The sequence below is a fragment of the Trametes versicolor genome (genome assembly GCF_000271585.1).
Source record: "Trametes versicolor FP-101664 SS1 unplaced genomic scaffold TRAVEscaffold_3, whole genome shotgun sequence".
Taxonomy (NCBI): Eukaryota; Fungi; Basidiomycota; class Agaricomycetes; order Polyporales; family Polyporaceae; genus Trametes; species Trametes versicolor.
The window spans coordinates 2,175,928-2,193,704 of NW_007360323.1; the positions used below are offsets into that span (position 1 = coordinate 2,175,928).

General features: G+C 58.4%; 8 protein-coding genes across 8 annotated transcripts; 5 read left to right on the forward strand and 3 right to left on the reverse strand.

Annotated features, from left to right (window-relative positions):
- Positions 1-325: 325 nt before the first annotated feature.
- TRAVEDRAFT_70124 (uncharacterized protein) lies at positions 326-2,487 on the forward strand (the record flags this gene model as incomplete). The annotated part of the gene is made up of 7 exons (XM_008037491.1): positions 326-639; positions 696-798; positions 856-987; positions 1,039-1,151; positions 1,205-1,833; positions 1,890-2,298; positions 2,367-2,487. Coding segments are annotated over exons 1-7 (1,785 nt in total), but the record flags the coding sequence as incomplete, so codon positions are not given.
- Positions 2,488-5,322: 2,835 nt separating this feature from the next.
- Positions 5,323-7,452, forward strand: TRAVEDRAFT_63442 (uncharacterized protein; the record flags this gene model as incomplete). The annotated part of the gene is made up of 7 exons (XM_008037492.1): positions 5,323-5,608; positions 5,710-5,806; positions 5,875-6,006; positions 6,063-6,172; positions 6,227-6,888; positions 6,942-7,320; positions 7,369-7,452. Coding segments are annotated over exons 1-7 (1,719 nt in total), but the record flags the coding sequence as incomplete, so codon positions are not given.
- A 383-nt stretch (positions 7,453-7,835) lies between these two features.
- On the forward strand, positions 7,836-9,465 carry TRAVEDRAFT_163469 (mitochondrial NAD-homo-isocitrate dehydrogenase LysB). Its single transcript, XM_008037493.1, has 8 exons — positions 7,836-8,075; positions 8,135-8,176; positions 8,235-8,328; positions 8,378-8,446; positions 8,503-8,780; positions 8,835-8,852; positions 8,906-9,034; positions 9,089-9,465. Exons 1-8 carry the CDS (start codon positions 7,855-7,857, stop codon positions 9,312-9,314), a joined length of 1,077 nt encoding a protein of 358 aa, XP_008035684.1. The 5' UTR covers positions 7,836-7,854; the 3' UTR covers positions 9,315-9,465.
- A 533-nt stretch (positions 9,466-9,998) lies between these two features.
- Positions 9,999-11,777, forward strand: TRAVEDRAFT_117111 (MFS general substrate transporter; the record flags this gene model as incomplete). The annotated part of the gene is made up of 8 exons (XM_008037494.1): positions 9,999-10,207; positions 10,262-10,278; positions 10,340-10,431; positions 10,488-10,601; positions 10,656-10,803; positions 10,856-11,073; positions 11,135-11,422; positions 11,487-11,777. 8 exons carry the CDS (start codon positions 9,999-10,001, stop codon positions 11,775-11,777), a joined length of 1,377 nt encoding a protein of 458 aa, XP_008035685.1.
- A 161-nt stretch (positions 11,778-11,938) lies between these two features.
- Positions 11,939-13,700, reverse strand: TRAVEDRAFT_44702 (uncharacterized protein; the record flags this gene model as incomplete). The annotated part of the gene is made up of 8 exons (XM_008036866.1): positions 11,939-11,973; positions 12,031-12,231; positions 12,287-12,682; positions 12,738-12,776; positions 12,830-12,929; positions 12,998-13,170; positions 13,227-13,389; positions 13,512-13,700. 8 exons carry the CDS (start codon positions 13,698-13,700, stop codon positions 11,939-11,941), a joined length of 1,296 nt encoding a protein of 431 aa, XP_008035057.1.
- A 162-nt stretch (positions 13,701-13,862) lies between these two features.
- On the reverse strand, positions 13,863-15,820 carry TRAVEDRAFT_27331 (alpha/beta-hydrolase). The gene is made up of 6 exons (XM_008036648.1): positions 15,623-15,820; positions 15,516-15,566; positions 14,597-15,465; positions 14,455-14,538; positions 14,287-14,400; positions 13,863-14,234 (listed from the first exon to the last, which is right to left on the reverse strand). Exons 1-6 carry the CDS (start codon positions 15,715-15,717, stop codon positions 14,143-14,145), a joined length of 1,305 nt encoding a protein of 434 aa, XP_008034839.1. The 5' UTR covers positions 15,718-15,820; the 3' UTR covers positions 13,863-14,142.
- Positions 15,821-16,370: 550 nt separating this feature from the next.
- Positions 16,371-16,976, reverse strand: TRAVEDRAFT_115711 (translational machinery component; the record flags this gene model as incomplete). Its single annotated transcript, XM_008037495.1, has 1 exon — positions 16,371-16,976. The coding sequence occupies one exon, from the start codon at positions 16,974-16,976 to the stop codon at positions 16,371-16,373; it is 606 nt and encodes a 201-aa protein (XP_008035686.1).
- Positions 16,977-17,277: 301 nt separating this feature from the next.
- Positions 17,278-17,651, forward strand: TRAVEDRAFT_44704 (ubiquinol-cytochrome C reductase UQCRX/QCR9-like protein; the record flags this gene model as incomplete). The annotated part of the gene is made up of 4 exons (XM_008036867.1): positions 17,278-17,283; positions 17,336-17,375; positions 17,459-17,553; positions 17,607-17,651. 4 exons carry the CDS (start codon positions 17,278-17,280, stop codon positions 17,649-17,651), a joined length of 186 nt encoding a protein of 61 aa, XP_008035058.1.
- Positions 17,652-17,777: the final 126 nt, after the last annotated feature.

The following is a 17,777-nucleotide window of genomic DNA, read 5'->3' on the forward strand; positions in this document are numbered from 1 at the left end:
TATGCTACGGGCTACGTGTCCAGTGTACTAGGCTAGTCACAGTGCTATACCGTCCTGCTGCGCCGACGCGTTGAATGTAGGGTGGGCACGTGACCGCGTCTGCGTGTGAATGACGTCAAACCTGCAAAGAAGCCGCGACGATCCGCGTTACTTCTGACCATTTACGGCATACGCAGTACTCACTCGACTGCCTCTGCAAGTGCCACCGTCGTGCGTGGGCCACCGGGTGTCAGACGAACTCTCTTTTTGCGGACCTTATCTATCGCGCGGCTTTTCATCCACGAACGTTCCAGCTCCCCTCGTTTCTTTCTACCCACCCTCCTCCAAGAAGTCGACTCGCTCCCCGACCGCCAGTTTCACCATGTACAGAAGCAAGCAAGGCGTTCCAATGGTGGATGCAACTCCCGAATACATGGCAACGCATGCAGAGCGCATTCAGCGTTGGCGCGACGTCCTCCAGTCTGACCCCCGTCGGGGAGTCCGCACGCTCACCATCCGCGGGATGTCTTCCGAGTCCATCGAGGGAGACACCGCGCTCGACACGCCGTATGTCATCGCTAGGCTCGGGGAGATCGTGAAGGAGAAAGAGTCGCGCGATGTCTGGGTCAAACTCGTCGACGCGGGCGTCGTCAACGCACTGTGAGCTGATGCGGTTCGCGGTACTAGTGCAGTTGGCTGACAGCCGCGATATGCAGCTGTAAATGCGCTCTCAACTTTCAAGCGGTGGTCATGCATAACCCGAATCATAACCCTGGGCACAAGCCGACCAGTGAAGAAATTGAGCGTGCGAGCAAGCCGGTCGGTTTCCCCGCTTCAGCCCGAAAGTGTATATCCTGACACGAACCTACTTTACAGCCCTATTCTCCGTACCAAGCACCCCTTGAGATCGTTTGCATGGGCATTGCGTTTGCACCGCAGCCTATTTCTTCTACCGAAAAGAAAATCATAGCAGACCTTCGACTTCACTGGAATGCTCTCATGACACGGGTATACGCCGTCGCTATGTTTAAGCCTGTGATGACGCTGACCGAGCTGTAGATTTGGTCGGAGCCAGCCAGAAGTCTTGACAAGTCGCCGAGGGCGATCATAGAGCGGGTGCTCGTCGCCCAGCTCGTGATGACGTGCACATCTTTTGACGCGTCTTTCCTGGAGTACGCCGCATGCGTCCTGCATCGACATATTTATGCTGAACGCTGTTTAACAGAATGCTCCTGAAGCCTGGCGACATGACTCTCGCGGTGATCATGCGTAACTGGATGCACTCGACGACGAAGTCCGACCACACAGCCAACACGATCATCCTGACTGCCTTCTTAGGAGGGCCTTTGCTTAAGCCGTGGGCGGGATACATCGCCGAGCATCCATTCCCCGCGCCCCGCCTAGTGTTCGCGCGTATTCTCGTCGGGGCAAGCAGGGGGGCAGAAGGCACCAAGAAACGCACGCCCGTACAGGCCGCCGACGCTATCATCTCCGCTTTCACGACGCACTTCGAGACGCTCGAGTTCGCAGAGCTGGAAGCCGAGGTCAAGTTCTTCCTCAAGCTGTGCGTGGTCTGTGCGGAGGAGCATCGCCCCTTCGTGCGCGCGTTCCTCAAATCGAGCAAGTTCTGGGCGGCGGTCGCTTCCGTCCTCCGTCGCTCAAAGCAGGCACCGCAGGAGAGCCAACAACGCATGCTTGCCTTCCTGTTTCTGCAGTTGTACGTCAACGGCTCCGATACGATGGAAAAGGAGGGCCGGGAATACGTCGACACGACCATTTACAACTGGATTTCTGGCGGCCTGCTAGGCGCGCTGGACGACATCGTAGACCTGCTCACATGGCCGCGGAACGCCAGTGAGTGCCCGCACAGCTATGCGCCATAGATGATGTCGGCTCACGCATACGCGCAGTGATCCTCACGAACATCGTGTCCGTGATCATGACGCACATCGAGGTCGCGACGCTCAGCACGAAGACGCTCGCAGCCCTGCGCGCCGAGCTCCCGCGTCCGCGCATCGTAAAGCGCATGATCGTCGCCGGGTCTACCGTGACGGGCGACCGCGAGTCGGAGGCGCGGAGCCGCGAGACGATGCGCGGCATGAAGCAGATGCTTGGCGGCGGGCGCCCGGACGAGAACAACGGGGCGTGGCTGCAGGGTGTTTGGCAGCTGCTCCAGTCCATCACATTCGCCGTGCAGGACACGGGCGCATGCACGCGTCGCGGCTGTGATCGGCGCGCGGGTAAAGGGGCGGGCACTACTTGCGAGATGTGCAAGGTCACCGTGAACACGTCGTACTGCTCGAAAGTTTGCATGCAGAAGTATGATCACCTTTCCTCCCTATATTACTACGCGTTCGAACCACCGCTAACGAGTCTTTGGTTTATAGGGATGCAGAGGAACACGGGCAGATATGTGGATGGGTTCATGTCCTAGAGAGCTGCCGCAGAGAAAGCCCAGCGGTAATTCGTGAGCCCAGTGGGTCGGTCGTGGCGGCGCCCGACATCGCGAGCGGGATGGCGATGCTCCGGCTGCAGTGAATGGTTCGAACGCTGTAATATCCTTTTTGGGAATTCGAAGCCTCGCCGTCCCTGAACAGAAACGCAACCTCCATACCCAGAAACAATATGACTACGAAGGGGCCTAGCTGTCGACGTTTCCGCGTGGCGCAGACGTGGATCCAAGCAGGAACGAAGGTCGCAGATCCCCCACATAGAGCGTGTGTATATGCCCGCCGGCACACGTCTCGTTCCACACGTTCGTCCCCCCCCCTCCTTCCCACACCCCACCAGCACGACCGTCGTATACAGCACGGCTCATCATGGATGGCCAAAACTTTGTACAGAAACACCTTGCCGAGGAAACGGAGAGGAGGACGCGCTGGAAGGTCCTCATATCGACCGACGCCCGTCGCGTTGTGCGCGTCTTGACCGCGGCCGGGTGCTCGCCGGAGACGATTGACGGTGATACGTGGTGGGACATTCCCAGCATCCTGAACTGCCTCCAGGATCCGTCCAAGAGCCCGCAAAGCGCGGTTTGGAGGCGGCTCGTGAGGGCGGGCTTGATCACTGCACTGTGCGTACATTGAAAGATGGCGCTATCAGCATAAGCTCGATTATTGTGCTAACGCGGCATCAATAGGTGCAAGTGCAGCATAAAGATGCAGATGTGGACGCTGATGCCGGATAATGCGCCGCCACCCACGGAAGAAGAGAAGAAGGCCAGGATAAAGGAGGTCAGTGTGTTGTGTCCTCGCGAGGTGTATAAGTGCTTGACATGGTCGCGTACTTGGCAGCTCCCGTCCCCTTGGTATGAGCCGCTAGCGATCATATGTACCGCGGCGGTCGGGTGCGCCATGCCCCCCACCAATACGGAGAAGCAGATTTTCGAAGAGATCAAGCAAGACTGGACCGCCATTGTCCGAAGGGTGAGTATTTTATTTTCTGTCGCAGCATCTCTCAACATAGCTCATGTCCCTCCTTTGTATTCCTCCGCTGTAGATTTATTCTGAGCCAATCAACAGTCTTGACCAGGAACCCTACAGTGTGCTGGAGCGAGCGATTATCGCCCCGATTGCCCTCCGCATGAGCTCCCTGGACCCCACGTTCTTTGAGTACGCATCCATACGCCTCCCGCTCCTTACCATCGTACTCAATGTGATTACAGCGTGATTTTCAAGCCGACGGACATGACGCTGGCGGTCTGCTTCCGCAGCTGGGTGTACGCCACGGCCCGCGAGGACACCGTACTCAATAACAGCCTCATCCTCTCCATCTTCGGTTCTTCCACCTTCGTGTCGCCCTGGAGGGACTACTTCGCCGCACACCCGGCCCCGTCCGACAGCGAGCTCATCCGCCGCCTCATCCAGGGCGCCAGCATGGGCGTAGCAGAGCACAAGAAACTCACGCCCCCACAAGCCGCCCGGACCATCGTCGCCGCCTTCGCCAAGCATCTCACCCTGCCTGGACTAACATTCTCGGAAGTGCTGCAAGAGGTGGAGTTCCTGAAGACGTTCTGGGCTGTAGCGCGCAAGGAGTTTCCCGCCTTCTCGCCTGCGGTCTGCAGGTCTGAAGCGCTGTGGGCGGCGCTGCCGCGGGTCGTGCGGCGGGCCGTGGCCGAGCCCCGCGCTGAGGGCAGAGGGGTGGTTTCGGACGTGCTCATAATGTACGGGAAGATGATACAAACCGTAGTCAACGACGGACCTGAGACGTACGCCGACGCGCTCGTCCACTGCTGGGTCGCCGGTGGCCTCTTCGACATGCTCGAGGAGCACCTGGTGCGGATCATGAACCTCCCCGATGGGTGCAGTACGTCTCCCTCTTGTCAGTTCTTCCGGACCCAAACAACACACTCACGCGCCACGCTCAGTGGCCCTAACGCTGATGCTGAATACTATCGACATGTCCATCCCCTACCTCAGCACCAAAACGCGCGCCGAACTGCGCGCACAGCTCCCGCGCACGGGGATGGTGTGGAAGATCCTGAAGGCCGGCATTGCGAGCGGGGAAAACGAGGACGTGGCGCAGTACAAACGGAACATCGCAGGGTTCTTCTTGGCCAAGGGCCTGCCCGACCCGCGGAACCCGGTGTGGCGCCAGGGTGCATGGGAAACGCTCGCGGCACTGGGGCACAAGATGCGCTCCCCCGAGGACTGTGCGCGTCGTGGATGTGACAAGGCGGCGGGTGGGCTGTGGTGCAGCGCCGGGGCTTGCACCGGCACACGGTACTGCTCGAGGGCGTGTATGAAGGGGTGAGTGCATGCCGCCTCTTTTTCGGATACCTGCAGAATGGCAATATTAATGTTGCTGAACGCGTTTGTGATATAGGGATCCCGAACATCGAGAGATGTGTAGCAAAGGCTGGTTCGCCGTCGCCGAGGAGTCTTCGCGAAGCTTCATGGAGGCCGAGTCTATGGGTCTCGAGGAGCCCTCAGGCATGCCTGACATGGCGTCTTTACAGGTAGAAGATATTGACTGATGACCGCTCTCGCTGTGTGCAACATTAACGCGTCTCGACTCGCGCTGTACCATAACAATTTCACGAATGATCCGTTTTCAACATGTACATTTCACGAAGAATACATCGCAGCTCAATTCGTTCCAGGTCGTGAATTTCTGACACAGCCATCATTTATTCGCGTGCAAAGGCGAGGAGCACTGGAGCGCGAGCTAGATGCTCGAGGCGCGCCCGTATGCGCGTCGCGAGGCACGTGACCGCGCCGGAAAGTCCAGATCGAATTCGAAGACGTCGGCAAGAGGACCAGTGCCACTCATCACTCCAGTCGAAGGAGTACAAAGACGGAGACTGCGTTCACCTCCTGCACTTCTCCTTTGCATACCTCTCCCCCATCTCACCGCGCCAAGTGAGGACACTGATGAACAGCGAGATCCTCGCCGCCCAGAACTTTCTCTCCGGACGCGCCGAGCGTTCCGTCAAGTGGAAGAGCCTGGTCAAGAGCGATCCGCGCCGCACCGTGCGCGCACTCACGCTCACTGGGTTCAGCGCTGAGTCGATTGACGGCGACACGCCGTGGGATGCGCTGCCCATCCTGCAGGAGCTTGAAGACGTCTCTAAGAATGCGAAGGGCGATGTGTGGAAGCGCCTCGTGAACGCGGGCCTCATCGCTGCACTGTGAGTGTGGCATATGCTCTGTTTAGCTTGTAGGATATAAGCCAACGAGGTTACTGATTCGTCGACGCCGCTACTTCTATGTCTGTTATGGGGGACGGCAGGTGCGACAACGCAGTCAAGATGGGTCAAGTCGGGATTATGCACGACCCGAGTGCTCCCCGCCCGTCGAAGGAAGAGCTGCAAAGGCTTCAGAAGCAGGTAGGCAAATCACTTTATTCAGTAGTCTCGTGCAATCGTGACTCAAGGTCAACACATCACTGCAATAGCTTCCATCGCCATGGTACTACCCCCTGGCGGTCATCTGCTCCGGCCTGGTCAACTGTGTCACTCCGCCCGGCGCGACAGAGTTACGGGTTGTAGAGGACCTCAAGAAACACTGGCACTCTGTGACTGAGTGTGTGCGTCATGCTCTGTTCAACTCTAGTCTGAGCTGAGTCTAACGGGGACGGCACAGTTGTGGTCCGATCCGTCTAACAGTCTTGAGGCAAGAGCGACATTCGAGCGTTCAGTCGCCGCCCAGATCGTTGTCCGCGTGCTGACCGCTGTTGATCCGTCGTTCATAGAGTAAGTTTCCCATTATATGCTCTTACTCATGGCTTCCTGAATGTGTATTGCCAGGGTCCTTATGGACAAGAAAGACCGGACGTTTGCCGTCTGCATGCGGAACTGGCTATACTCAGAAGGGCACATGGACTGCTACCTCAACGCCAGCGTGCTGCTGCCATTCCTCGAACAGGGCTCGCGTCTTTACACACCGCCGTTCTGGCTGCCCTACCTCGCAGAGCACCCAATGCCCTCCGCAGAGGTGCTACTACCCCGCATCCTCGAGGGCGCCAGCCGCCATCCCGAGGCGAGCGCGAAGAAGCGGAACACAGAACAGACTGCAGCAGCCGTCGTCGCCGCCAGCGCGAAGCACCTCGCGCTGCCCGAGACCGAGCTCACCATGCTGGACCTCTCCCTCGAAATCGATCTTGTTCGCGCACTCGTCGACCATGCGAAGACGGCGTTCCCCGCGCTTCCCCGCGCCGCGTACAAGTCTGAACCGCTCTGGGAGGGAGTTGTGCGGGGGATGCGACGAGCCGCGCTGGCGAAGAAGCGCAAGGAGAAGGATTACGATGTGATCATGTTAGTGCTGAGCTGGTGTGCGAAGGCGTCCAAACGGGTGCAAGAGGAGGGTTCGAAGACCGTCGACAAGCTCATCTATGCCTGGACGACTGCTGGTCTGTTGGACGCACTCGAAGAGTCCTTGGAATTTTATGTGGACCAAACGAGTGGCGGATGTGAGTGAATCGATGTTCTTTTATCATGAACGCTAACGTTTCGATGGCCACAGTGGGTCTTGTGATGATCCTGCACGAGCTCATAGAGAGCATCCCGAAGCTGAGTGCGAAGACCACGACAGCCCTACGCGCCCAGTTCCCTCGACCTCGCCTCGTAGCACAGCTCAAGAAAGCCGTTGGAAACGCGGAGGGCGATCCTATGCTCATTTATCAGCGCGAGATTATGAAAATCGACGCGGGCGAACAGTCACCGGCCGCGCCGAGTGGGCTCTGGAAGCATGGCGCATTGGAGATGGTGGAGTCGCTGACGGCTCTGCTAGGCGGCTCGGGACAATGTGCACGGCGCGGGTGCGCGAAGCCTGCGACCGGTCCACCCTGCCACGTGGAGAGATGCGAGGGAACGCGCTATTGCTCTACCATCTGTATGGAGGGGTACGTTAACCCTCGCAGAAACCTGGGTAGTTGTCTGACCTCCAGCAGAGATTGGGGCCAACACTGGGAGGTCTGCTGTGACGGTGACTACAAACGGATCATCGAGCGCAACAACGCCATTCTTGAGATTAATCGGTACGGTACCATCTATTTGAGGACGGGCCAGTTGTTGATATTATCTTCGCAGGAGAGTGCGTACGCGTAGGCAGTTGTGCGGCGTGCTGACGGTTGCGGTGCCCGTGTTAGCATATGCTGCGTCCACCTATATGCGCAGCAACGTTTGAGGTGTCCGACATGTATCATACTCTATCTCACACATCTTCCCTACTGTATATCAATGTACCATACTTTGTACCTAGTCCATGCGCGACGCGACATACACACGCGTCGAAGACGCGATTCGCGGCATGTGATCGCGTAGGTCACGCGTTTTGGGGGAATTTCGATTTATGCCGCTTTCCCTTGACTCCGCTCTTCCTCAGGCTTGCTGTTCTCCCCAGTGTCCTCCTCGTCCCCACCTGCTCTCTACCCAAAATGTTCCGCACGCCTATTCGCCGCATGGCCACGGCCGCGCGCCAGTCGCTCAAAATTGGCCTCATCCCCGCGGACGGTATCGGCAAGGAGGTCATTCCCGCTGCCCGCACGGTCCTCGAGGCGCTCGGTTCGGACATCCCGAAGCCCGAGTTCATCGACCTCCTCGCTGGCTGGGAGGTGTTTGCTCGTAGTGGGACGGCTCTGCCGGAGGAGACGGTCGAGTGAGTAAATGTGCCTTGCGTGGGTCTGCGGCTTGGGATTGACTGGGGACGGTATGAAGGACTTTGCGGGAGTGTGACGGTGCGCTGTTCGGTGCTGTCAGGTATGTGTGCATGCACGGTATGAGGTGTACATCATGGTGAACCTATGGTGTTTTTTAGCTCCCCGTCCCGTAGTGTCACTGGGTACTCTTCCCCCATCGTGGCGCTCCGCAAGCAGCTTGACCTCTACGCCAACGTCCGGCCCGTTGTGTCGGTCGGTACTCTGCCTTTGTGTCTCGTCCTTTTGTTGAGAATCAATATAGGTCGCCGCCACCCCCGAAGAGAAGCCCGCAGTTGACCTGGTCGTCGTTCGCGAGAACACCGAGTGCTTGGTCCGTGTACCGCGTATCTCCCTTTCAAACCGGGCTCTTATTCCCCTCCCACACAGTATGTCAAGCAGGAGGTGCTCACCCACACCGAGCAAGGAAAAGAGGCGCGCGCGACCCGTCTCATCACCGAGCGTGCTTCGCGCAGGATAGGCAAGATGGCTTTTGACATTGCTCTTGGCCGGCCGCGCAAGCAAGTCACGATCATCCACAAGTCGAACGTCCTGTCGGTCACCGACGGTCTCTTCAGGGAGACCGTTCGGGGGGTCCCTGCAAAATACCCTGGCCAGTACGACAGCGTGAAGCTCGAGGAGCAGATTGTTGACAGCGCCGTGTACCGGTACGTATCACTTTAAATAGCCTCGGTCTGTCCCAAACTGACGCTGCGGTAAAGTCTCATCCGGGAACCTGAGTGAGCACCACAAGACATCGGCGTCGGAGGCGTATCTTAAGTCTATACCACAGGATCTACGACGTCATGGTCGCGCCCAACCTCTACGGCGACATCATCTCTGACGCCGCCGCCGCACTGGTTGGCTCGCTCGGCCTCGTTCCCTCAGTAAATGCAGGCGACAAGTTCGTCATGGGCGAGCCGTAGGTCGTCTTTCAATTCTCCCCCGCGCGAAGTACTCAACGCCATGCCCACAGCGTACACGGCTCTGCGCCCGACATCGAGGGCAAGGGCATCGCGAACCCCATCGCGGCCATCCGCTCTGCAGCGCTCATGCTCCGTCACTTGGGCTACGCCCAGGGGGCGGACCGCATCGTCGTTGCGGTCGACCAGGTCATTCGGGAAGGACAGATTCTTACTCCTGACCTCGGCGGCAACAGCAGCACGACCGATGTACTCAACGCTGTCCTCAAGAAGATGTGAGCAGGGGTAGAGTATGGCACATACGGATGCTCAAAATCGCCAAAGCTCTTTCTATGAAGAAGTCGTAGGTGTTGATGTGTATACCATATATCGCCCAAATGCTCTCTGGTGTGCAACGGTTCGAACGGACGGACGAGCACCGGTCGATCGCACCATGTTACAGCGGACAAAAGAACTGGCCAGCAATATGTGCCTGTCGATGACGCTGCCAAGATCCGGTGCGCGTAAACCCTCTGCATCGATATATGTTTGTCTCCTGCAATTTTTGCAGCTCTCGCTCACTCACTCAGGTTGGGCGCATGGGAGAGGTTGTCACATGCTCACAGTTGCTATTCAATATGGCAAGCGCAGAAATTTGGCGAGCTGCGGGCTCGTTCGAGTCATAACGCCAACATCAGCCACGAGCACGCACGGGCGGTACTGCGGCAAGCGGCACAACGCTGTCGATCGATCCGCGCGCCGAGGGGCCCCTTTGGTCCGTCGCCATCCGACCCCGCAACGTAATACTATTAAGAACGGTGCGGAGAAAAGATGAACGATCCAGCAGTTCTCCCTCCCCCAAGTCGCGCCATAGCGACCTACGCCCCCGCAAGAGAGCGGCGCCCCTGAGCAGCAGAACTGGTATTCGGCATGGAGACAGATCACCATCCGCGAATTAATGACGTCGAGTACGAACTGTCGGTCATGCAGCCCAGCTCGGGGCAGCAAACGCCCTCTGGCGTGAACCCCGGGAGCACATTCTCCGCGCAATCGTCGCAGGCTGCTCTGCGGGCTGCATTGGACGATGGTGTGACTGTGCAGGAGCTCGCGCCCATGGATCGCGGGATACGCGCGTGGACTTTCTGCTTCTCCGCGTTCGTATTAGAGATGATGATCTGGGGCTTCTGCTTCAGGTACGTACTTTTGTGCGAGTACGTGTAGATATGTACTCACTCTGATGTTTGCAGTTATGGTATCTTCCAAGGTGCGCCACATGTGGCGGCTGCCTGGTACGAGAGGAATGTAGTCCACTAACACTGATGTAGATTACTACACGACGCATGCGCCCTTTAACAAGGCTTCGGGAGTGTCGATTGCTGCGGTGGGCACTGTGTCCATCGCCTTGCAGTACTGCGAGGTAAGTTTCGCCACCTCGGATGCACACTTAGATAAAAGACTAAATGTACAATACAGGTGCTCTGGCTTTGCCTGATATTCGATCGATACCCGGAGTATCTGAACATCGGCATGTGGGGTGGCCTAGCCCTCTCTTCTGTATCCATCTTCTGCTGTAGTTTCGCTACAGAGGTACGTTCAATGACACGGCTACACGTCTCCAACGCGGACTCATTCCGTGTACAGGTGTGGCAGCTTATCCTGCTGCAAGGCGTTGGCTTCGGTATCGGCGGCGGACTTCTGTATGTGCCCGTCATCAAACTCCTCAGCGAGTGGTTCTCCGAGCGGAGAGGGTTGGCTGGCGGTATCATTTTCGCAGGAGGAGGTGTAGGCGGTAAGCACTTTTAACTTTTTTAGTCAACCTGTCTAACTGAGATTTTCTACAGGCTTCGTCTTCCCCTTCGCGTTGACCGCGCTATTGGACAAGGTAGGCTTGCAGTGGACCATGCGTATCTGGGCCATTGGCTCTACGGTCTGCTCAGGTATAGCGCTTTTGGGCATGCGCCCACGACTGCCCGTTCCGAAGTTTACGGGCAACCAGCGTCGTCCGCGCTTCATCCCCCCACACCTTGGGTTCATGCGGAACCCGATTTTCTGGAGCGTGGTGAGTGCATACGCTTACCGTGGACGCCAGTGGATCGCTCACGCCGTTCTCGCGTTTTTAGGGTTTCACGACGTTGCTTCAAGGGCTCTCCTACTTCCCCGTCTCGCTCTACATCGCGAGCTTCACACGCGCACTATCCTCCCCACTGACGGCAACGATCGTCCTGTCCGTCTTCAACTCGTCCGCGGTCGTCGGTCAGATCGTGCTCGGCCATCTGAGCGACAAATTCCCGTACCCGTGGATCATGTTCGTGAGCGCACTCGGCAGCGGCCTCGTCGCCTTCCTGCTCTGGGGCTTCGCGACCGCGGCCACGCAGCTGTATCTCTTCGCCATCATCTTCGGAGCTCTCGTAAGTGATCTCTACGCCCTGCTCAGCCATGTACATCCAGATGCTGATCACACGTACATCATAGAGCGGTGGCTTTTCGTCGACGTGGCCGCGGGCAGCGTCCGACTGCGCACGGGGCAAGCCCGAGTACGCAGGCCTCGCGCTCGCGAGCACCGCGATCTTCAAGGGTGTCTCCGCGGTGGTCGGGCCCGCGCTGTCCGGCGTCCTCCTGGAGGCCGGCAAAGGATCGTCGTTCGGTGGCGTGTTCGGACGCGAAGGCTACGGCGCTGTGGAACTGTTCGTCGGCTCCTGCGCGCTTGCGACAGGGGCGGGCAGCATCCTGGTCGCGCACGCGAGCAGACGGGCCCGAGTGTGATGTGTACCTGAGAGGAGCATGGACGCACGGCTCCGTGCTGTAGGAGATGAAGTCAAAAGGACGCTCGTCGAGGAAGTGTTGTACAACGTATGGCGTTGATACAGCACTGGTGATATATCGAGTAGAGTTCAGCTAGATCTGATAGGTACATCCGTCATAGTTCAATGCATGCTCTCGCTCTTGAATCTCTTCCGTCCTATCGAATATACTTGGTTATGTTCGCCGTGATATTGGGCATACGGGCAGGGCTCACCATTGTCCTGTGTGTCCTCTTCCTTGACTCGTTTGGGAGCTGATTGGATGTGGGTGGGAGCAGGACGTCCTCTGTCTTGCGGGGGCTCCGTATTCTCAGACTGTGACGCCTGACGCCCCCGTATTCTCTGGAAAGCAGCCAGGAACGAGTCCGACGGCGTCGAGATAGGCTCTTCAGATACATCCTGTTTAATGCGAACACCTTGGGAAATGCCCCATCAGAGAGATGCGACATCCTGAGCTCAGCCGCGACATACCCTCCTGCACATCAGACTGCCCACGTCTCGAGTCGTTGTCGGGCCCTTCCTGCCCTGCAGCAGCACGAGCCTGTTGCAGCCGCTCCACAGCACTCCGGAAGTTCTTGGACGGGCCGTAGGGCTCGGCTTCATGTTTGACCGCCTGCTCTGACTTGACTTGAACTTCGGGTACTACAGGGTCCCTGGTTGTACTTCCGCCCTCTGATCCAGAAGCCCGAGCTTGTTGCAGCCGTTCGACTGCGTGTCTGAATTCTTTCGAAGGGCCATAGAGCTCCGGCTCAGACTTGACTGACGGTCCGCCTGGGTCTGGCTTGACACGGACATCCGAAGCCTCTCTCTTGACGGATAAGGGGACATCTGAGAACTCTCGCTTCAGGGAGCGGAGGGCGTTTGTTTCTGGGATGGCTACTGGTCAGATCGCCGCAATGTAGTGACGGCGTTTAGGACCTACCTGCGTCATACGGATCTACTTTGCCAAGTTTCCTTGTCGCTGCTAAGGTTTTGAATGAACAGTAGCATAATCCGTCGTTCGTCCCTACGTACCAGCTTGCTCAGCACGAGCGTCTTCCTCCAGCCTGGCTTGGGCGCTGTCGACCGTGCGGGAAGACAACGCGGACGGGTGCTGATACGGCTCAAAGCCACTCTGAAACAGAACGCTCCAGTGTGAGCGCCCAAGTTCTCCCCGGCCCATGGAGTTGGTCAGCGACGCACGGTATCAGGAATCGGCGTGGGTTGGCGCGTCGGCGGCAGCGGGAGCGCCAGATCGACGCAGTTCTTGCCCTTCGGCGTAGCCCAGCTCACGCGCGGGTACGGATATACGACAGGGAACTGGAGGTGCGCGGGCGGGTCTCCACGTACGCTTGGGAACGTCTCTAACCAGTTATCTGCCGCCAGAGCCCAAGTGAGTCTTCGAAGCATGGTACGGGCGATGATGACCTACGGTTGCTGGGATCGCCTTTGTTGCGGTAGTCGTACTCGAACACATACGACACACGGTCCTTGTCCCGCGGGTTCCCGCGCGAGAGGTATCTGCGCCACGGGTGCGCCCCGAGTATGGGCGTGAGGTCCGTGTCCTGCGGGAGCTGCACGATGATCTCGTCCCGCTACATGCGCGCGCAAGTCAATGTGGCACGAGCAATCGATGGCACGGGGAAGCATGGCAGGTCGTCGGGGAATGGCCTCGGGTGTTCATTCGGGTGCACCTACGGTCATGCGTGCGACATACCGTATTGACAGAGTACACTGCGTCGGCCTGGTGCGCCTTTCCAAGCATGAAGTACACCCATGTGCAGAGGCGGTTGAAGAATACTTGGTTGCGTGCCTTGCCGGTCGCATCTCCGGGCCAAGGGTCGTCGATCACGATGTACTTGCAGCCTGGGTCGTCTGTGTACGGCGGGCCTTTCTTCTTCGCCATGTTAGCGCATATGGAGAGAGGAAGAGAGTTGAACGACAGTGATGCCAAACGTCACTGGCACGAAGGCACTGTGCTGCAGCATGGTGGCTCGGACTTTGTAACGAGACTCCGACGATGTCTTTCCTTAACCGTCGAACTCGGCGTTGTTTAAAGCCTCGTGGGGTGCGAGAAGGGCGTATTACGGCTTCTAGAGGCATCGAAAATACCCGTGTATGCAAACGGAGGTATGAGCAGTTATACGAACAACAGCGTAGGATGGAAAGAGTGAATAGATTAAGCGCCTGACGTTGGGCTGGCATTCGATCGTCCACGAGTGCGAGTGCTGTGCGGAACAGATTACGGTCCTTGGGATTAATACAATGGGTAACATGAGAGCAACCAACAGCCCACTCTATCAGTAAGGAGAGAAAACAATGTACAACAGGTCCTGGATAATGTCCATTTATGCAGCGTAAGATGTGCGGCCCGAGCCAGCAGGACGGTCCAGCTCCTTTACGAGCAGATCGTTCATTGCTTTGGGGTTGTCCAGGTATACTGCGGATACGTCAGCGATCTACGTTGCACTTAAAGATGCAACGTAGCGTACCGTGATGGCCAGCGTGGGGGATCATGTACATTCTTCCGAAACCATTACCCGCCTGGCGGAGTCGCTCAACGGACTCCTTGCCACCTTCTGGGTCCATCCAGTCGTGGTCTCCGTCTGCAACTTCTTTCAGCATGTTTGTTGTAGAGATGACTAACTAAAGATACTCACAGACAAACGTTACTGGAATCTTCAAGGCGGCTATCCGATCTACCATGGGCCGTCTAGCGTGTGCTCCCGGAGCGAGCAGATGTGCTGGGAAGCACGATCGTTAGCCCTTGATTCCGAGCACTATGCACGTCATGAGACTCACATATACAGTACTCCCCTGAACCCTTTGCGAGCGTGATGTTCATGATGTAGGCGTGCATCGCACGGGTCTCGTCTTCGCTGAGACCGATAAACCGCCGCGTAGAGTACTTGCCAATGAGCATAGGTCCCCAGAACAGCGTCGAGCGCACGACCTGGAACGGACTCCAGCCCTGTTCCCAGAGATAGGTCAGGACCTTGCGGCCCCGGGACTCCTCCCGCCGAGCCTCCTCCTGGTTCGTCTTCAGCTCTTTGACGCGGTCCGCGCTTGCGGGCTCAGGGTGGTCTTTGTCGGTGGCACCCGTGGTTTGTGGGTCCAGTTCCCGCGAGGGCACGGTGCTGTTCGGGTCGCGCGGGATGCCCGCGGGCGATAGGAGGATGAGCTTGTGCACGCGCGTGGGATAACGGAGCGCATAGGCGATGCTTAGGTAGCCCCCGAGGGAGTGCCCGATAAGCGTCATCGTCTCGAGGCCCATCTTCTTCCGCCACTGCTCGAGCGAGTCGATGAAGAACGTCTCCGCTTCGGTCACGCGGCCGTCGATATCTTCCCGTTTCGCCTTAACGTGGAAGTGCGGGCGGGCAGAGCGGCCCATGCCTAGCCAGTCGACGGCGAACACGGAGCTGCCACGCTTCCCCGCCCAATCTCCGAGTGCGGGGAGGTTCTGGAAGAAGAAGCCCAGACCAGCACCATAGCCGTGCAGCAGGACTGCGGGAGGCGGCGCCTCCGCGGAAGGCGTGGTGGCTGTCATTGCAAGGGTGTTGAGATAATGCTTGGGGTCATCGAGGTCGACCCGGGAACTGTGGGCTACGACGGGGCTAGCATGGTCTGGTGTAGCGGGAGAAGAGCCGACGGGTTGGAAGTAAGGGAGTCTCCTGCAAGCAGTCGGTCAGACCCGGCCGAAGTGGTGTGTGGCTGAGCGTACCTGAGTAATCGTTCTTCACTGGCCGCTGATTCTTTGTCTCCTGCGTTCCACCTGGCGCAGGGTGCGTCAGAGGGGTCATGCATGGTGTGCTGGACATTAATGCTCACCAGCTCTTAACACTCGCGAGGAATGTAGAGGGGATCTCTCTAGCCGGAGGGGGAGAGAGACTGTCCACAAGAGATGCACTGCTCCCACTAGTCATGTGCGTAAGTTGGGCAAGCCTGGTGCGTGCAAGGAGTGGTCTAAGAACCGAGGCAGTCAGGATGGAAGAGAGCGGCGGTGGAAGCGAGCGGTAGTGGCGGAGAGAAAGAAAGATGAGATGAGTGGAGGCAATGGCAGGGCGGGGCTAAATGTGAGTAATGCAGGCCTCATGCCGATCGTACGCGTGCGCCATGATATAGGCGCGCCTGCTTCCGCTGCCGCACCAGACACCCACGCACCCGCAGCGGCAGCATACACATTTCCATGAATCCCGACCGGAGCTCGTCGTGCTGGTGACGGTTGTGGGTCCGACGCTTACGATCAACACACTCATACTGCTGTACGTGGTCTCGGCGGAGGAGTTGTTTAAAATGTCTCCATTAGTCCAGTCTGTACAGTAACGCGCATCACTATTCGGCGATTGCAGTCTCCGTCGAATGGTAGCGCACGGCGGGCTTTTCGGTGCGCTAGCTTGGGCAAGCGGATTAAAAGCGGGTAGGGGCAAAGATGGTTGAGGGGGAGAGCACTGCGCGAACGCACGCGTACGGCTGGGTGCCTAAGGGCATGCCCATGGAGAAGGGTGAAGAGACAGTGTCTGCAAAGGCGGTCGGCTCGTCTGCACACATAGCAGCAGAATGTTACGCACCTGCGACACTATATCCTCCTCGCCTTCTGACCCCTCGTTCCACCAATCTTCAACGGCGTCCTGTCCGTCACCCGCGTCAGCAGCGGCTTCACTCGCTCGCCCACCGCGGTCGTGATCGCCGTGAGCATCGCGTCCCTGCCCTGCCCAAAGCCCTTCAAGTTCAGCTCCCACTCGAACGCCGTCCGCTCGAGCTCCTTCTCCATCGCGCCAATGATGCCCACCGCGCACTGGTAGCCCGCCTCGTACCCGTTCCGGTTGCTCTTCTTGAACCCGAGCTTCCCACCCGTGAGCGTCACGAGCTGCGCGCCCTTCGGCCGCGCGAACGTCACGATCGTGTTGTTCCGCGTCGCCTTCACCGACACCGCGTACACCGGCTTCTTCAACCCCGCCCGCGCCCTTGCGACCGCCTCGTTCGCCGCCGCCGCCGGGTTCACCCCTGGGGGGTAGCTGTCCGCCGACGGCAGCGGCGGCCCGTCCTCCTGCGCCTGCTGTGCGGCCTCCGGTTCCTCGACGGCGCCGATTTGGCGGGTGAAGCTCTGGATGCTGCTTGTGCTGGCTGGGCTGGGTGCGCTGGCGCCGTCACCGAGGGCGTCGAAGATGTCCGTGACCCCCATGGTGTTGTTTGTCGCGCTCGCAGACGTAGAGGCGGAAGATGAGAATGGAGCGGCCCAGGCGCGGTGCGCCGCCCGCGACCTGAGCGCAGGTAGTGTTCTGAGGAGAGACATAGCACGAGCGAGACCGACAGCGACGACCACGTCGAGAGAGACCAGAGCACAGTGCGGACTTGTGTGCTCTCACCAAACGCGCGAAAAGGGACCTCACGAGCGCCTATGATAATTTCGGACTCCGCCGAGAGAGGGACACGGCGCCTAGCCCGCCGTCCCGATCCACCACGAACCCTCCCGACCACCAGCCATGTCTGTGAGTATGCCTCGTTCGATACCCGCTGTGTGTTTCTCACTGTAGGAAACAGCTGGCCAACGCATTCTACAACACTATTGTCCGGCGCAACAGTGAGTATTCACGAGTAACCCTGCCAGATACCAATGAAGTTGAACGTCATCTCTCCTCCCCTCTCCGCCTCCCTTTCCCGCAGGTGTGTTCGTACCGACTATCTTCGTCGGTGCGTTCGCGTTCAGCATCGGCTTCGACGTCGGCATCACAGGCTTCTGGGACAAGTGGAACAAGGGGGTATGTGCGCCGTCTACCGCCTCCGTATGTGCGAGCTGCTGACGGCCCTCCAGAAGCAATGGAAGGACCTCCGTGACAAGTACCTGGAGGAGTCGTAGACTCGCCCCCCTGCTGTCGTATCTCCAGATTCCTACCATAAAATCATCACTAGTCGCCGACTACTTTGCTACGGGTGTGCTCAGCAGTGTGACGCCCGCCTCTAGGCCTATCATGCAACGCGGTTT